Source organism: Rhagoletis zephyria, unplaced genomic scaffold (genome assembly GCF_001687245.7).
Source record: "Rhagoletis zephyria isolate East Lansing unplaced genomic scaffold, Rhagoletis_zephyria_1.1 Rzeph_scaffold_03201, whole genome shotgun sequence".
In the NCBI taxonomy this organism is placed as follows: Eukaryota; Metazoa; Arthropoda; class Insecta; order Diptera; family Tephritidae; genus Rhagoletis; species Rhagoletis zephyria.
Genome location: NW_016160284.1, coordinates 55759 through 56578, shown reverse-complemented (window position 1 = coordinate 56578; position 820 = coordinate 55759). Strand labels below are relative to the sequence as shown.

Genomic DNA, 820 nt, shown 5'->3' with positions numbered 1-820 from the left:
TCGCATTGAGCTATCCGCGATTTGTATATCCAAACCTGAATTTTAGTGGCGGCCGATTTTTCCTTCTCCTCTTCCTGCCGGCTGAGTTCACGCTGCTTAAAGTACTGATATAGCTCTTCAGTACCTTCAAAGTCCTTTGCAGTGTAAATAGATTGACAAAACAAATGGAAACATATTCGGATTCCAACTTCCCCACAACATGAGCCTACATACCTCATGAGCCTTCATATAGGCATCGATAAAACGGCGATAGGCAGCCTCAATCATGGGTTTGGAAATTCTCAATTCCTGCTCAGTGAATTTGCAGCGTTCGATCATCGCATTTAGCATGTCCTGCTCCTCGAATCGCACGACTTCGATATCCTTTCGCTGTTCGCAACGCATTCGACTGAGGAAACGTCGGAAGCACTCCTCCATATGCATTGACATCTGCTGCGCCTTGTCCTTGCTGATATCGCATACGCACATGTCCGCAATGATTTCGTCCACCACCGCCAGTGCGCGATCAATGATGCTTTTGGCCACTGCATTCCAGATATATTTGATATGGGAAAGGAGAAAATTAATATTTTACCTCTGGCTTTCTCTCGAGTCACGATCACCGAATGAAGGTAGTCGATGATGAATTGGCAAAGGCATTCGGTGGTGGGCTGGCAGCGCAGAACTTCTCGTGTGATGTCCGACAAGAGTTCAGGCAATCCCTGCGGCACATTGATCATCTGATTGCGAACCTTTCCGCGCTGTATGAGATAATTCATGGTGCCTTGGTCTTTGAGGTTGAACTTTTGCAAATTTTATAAAAAAAATAATAAATTGTAGT

At 45.1% G+C, this 820-nt stretch overlaps 1 protein-coding gene across 1 annotated transcript in view; it reads right to left on the bottom strand.

Moving 5' to 3' along the window:
• The window catches only part of Rsbp15 (Radial spoke binding protein 15), a 4978-nt gene extending 4158 nt beyond the window's left edge, over positions 1 to 820 (bottom strand). Inside the window, exons 1-3 of the mRNA XM_017623462.1 lie at positions 575 to 820; positions 214 to 524; positions 5 to 134 (exon numbers count right to left, since the gene is read on the bottom strand). Of these exons, the coding sequence (XP_017478951.1) occupies positions 5 to 134; positions 214 to 524; positions 575 to 758 (625 nt within the window). The 5' untranslated portion in view covers positions 759 to 820. The remainder of the gene's footprint in view (positions 1 to 4; positions 135 to 213; positions 525 to 574) is intronic.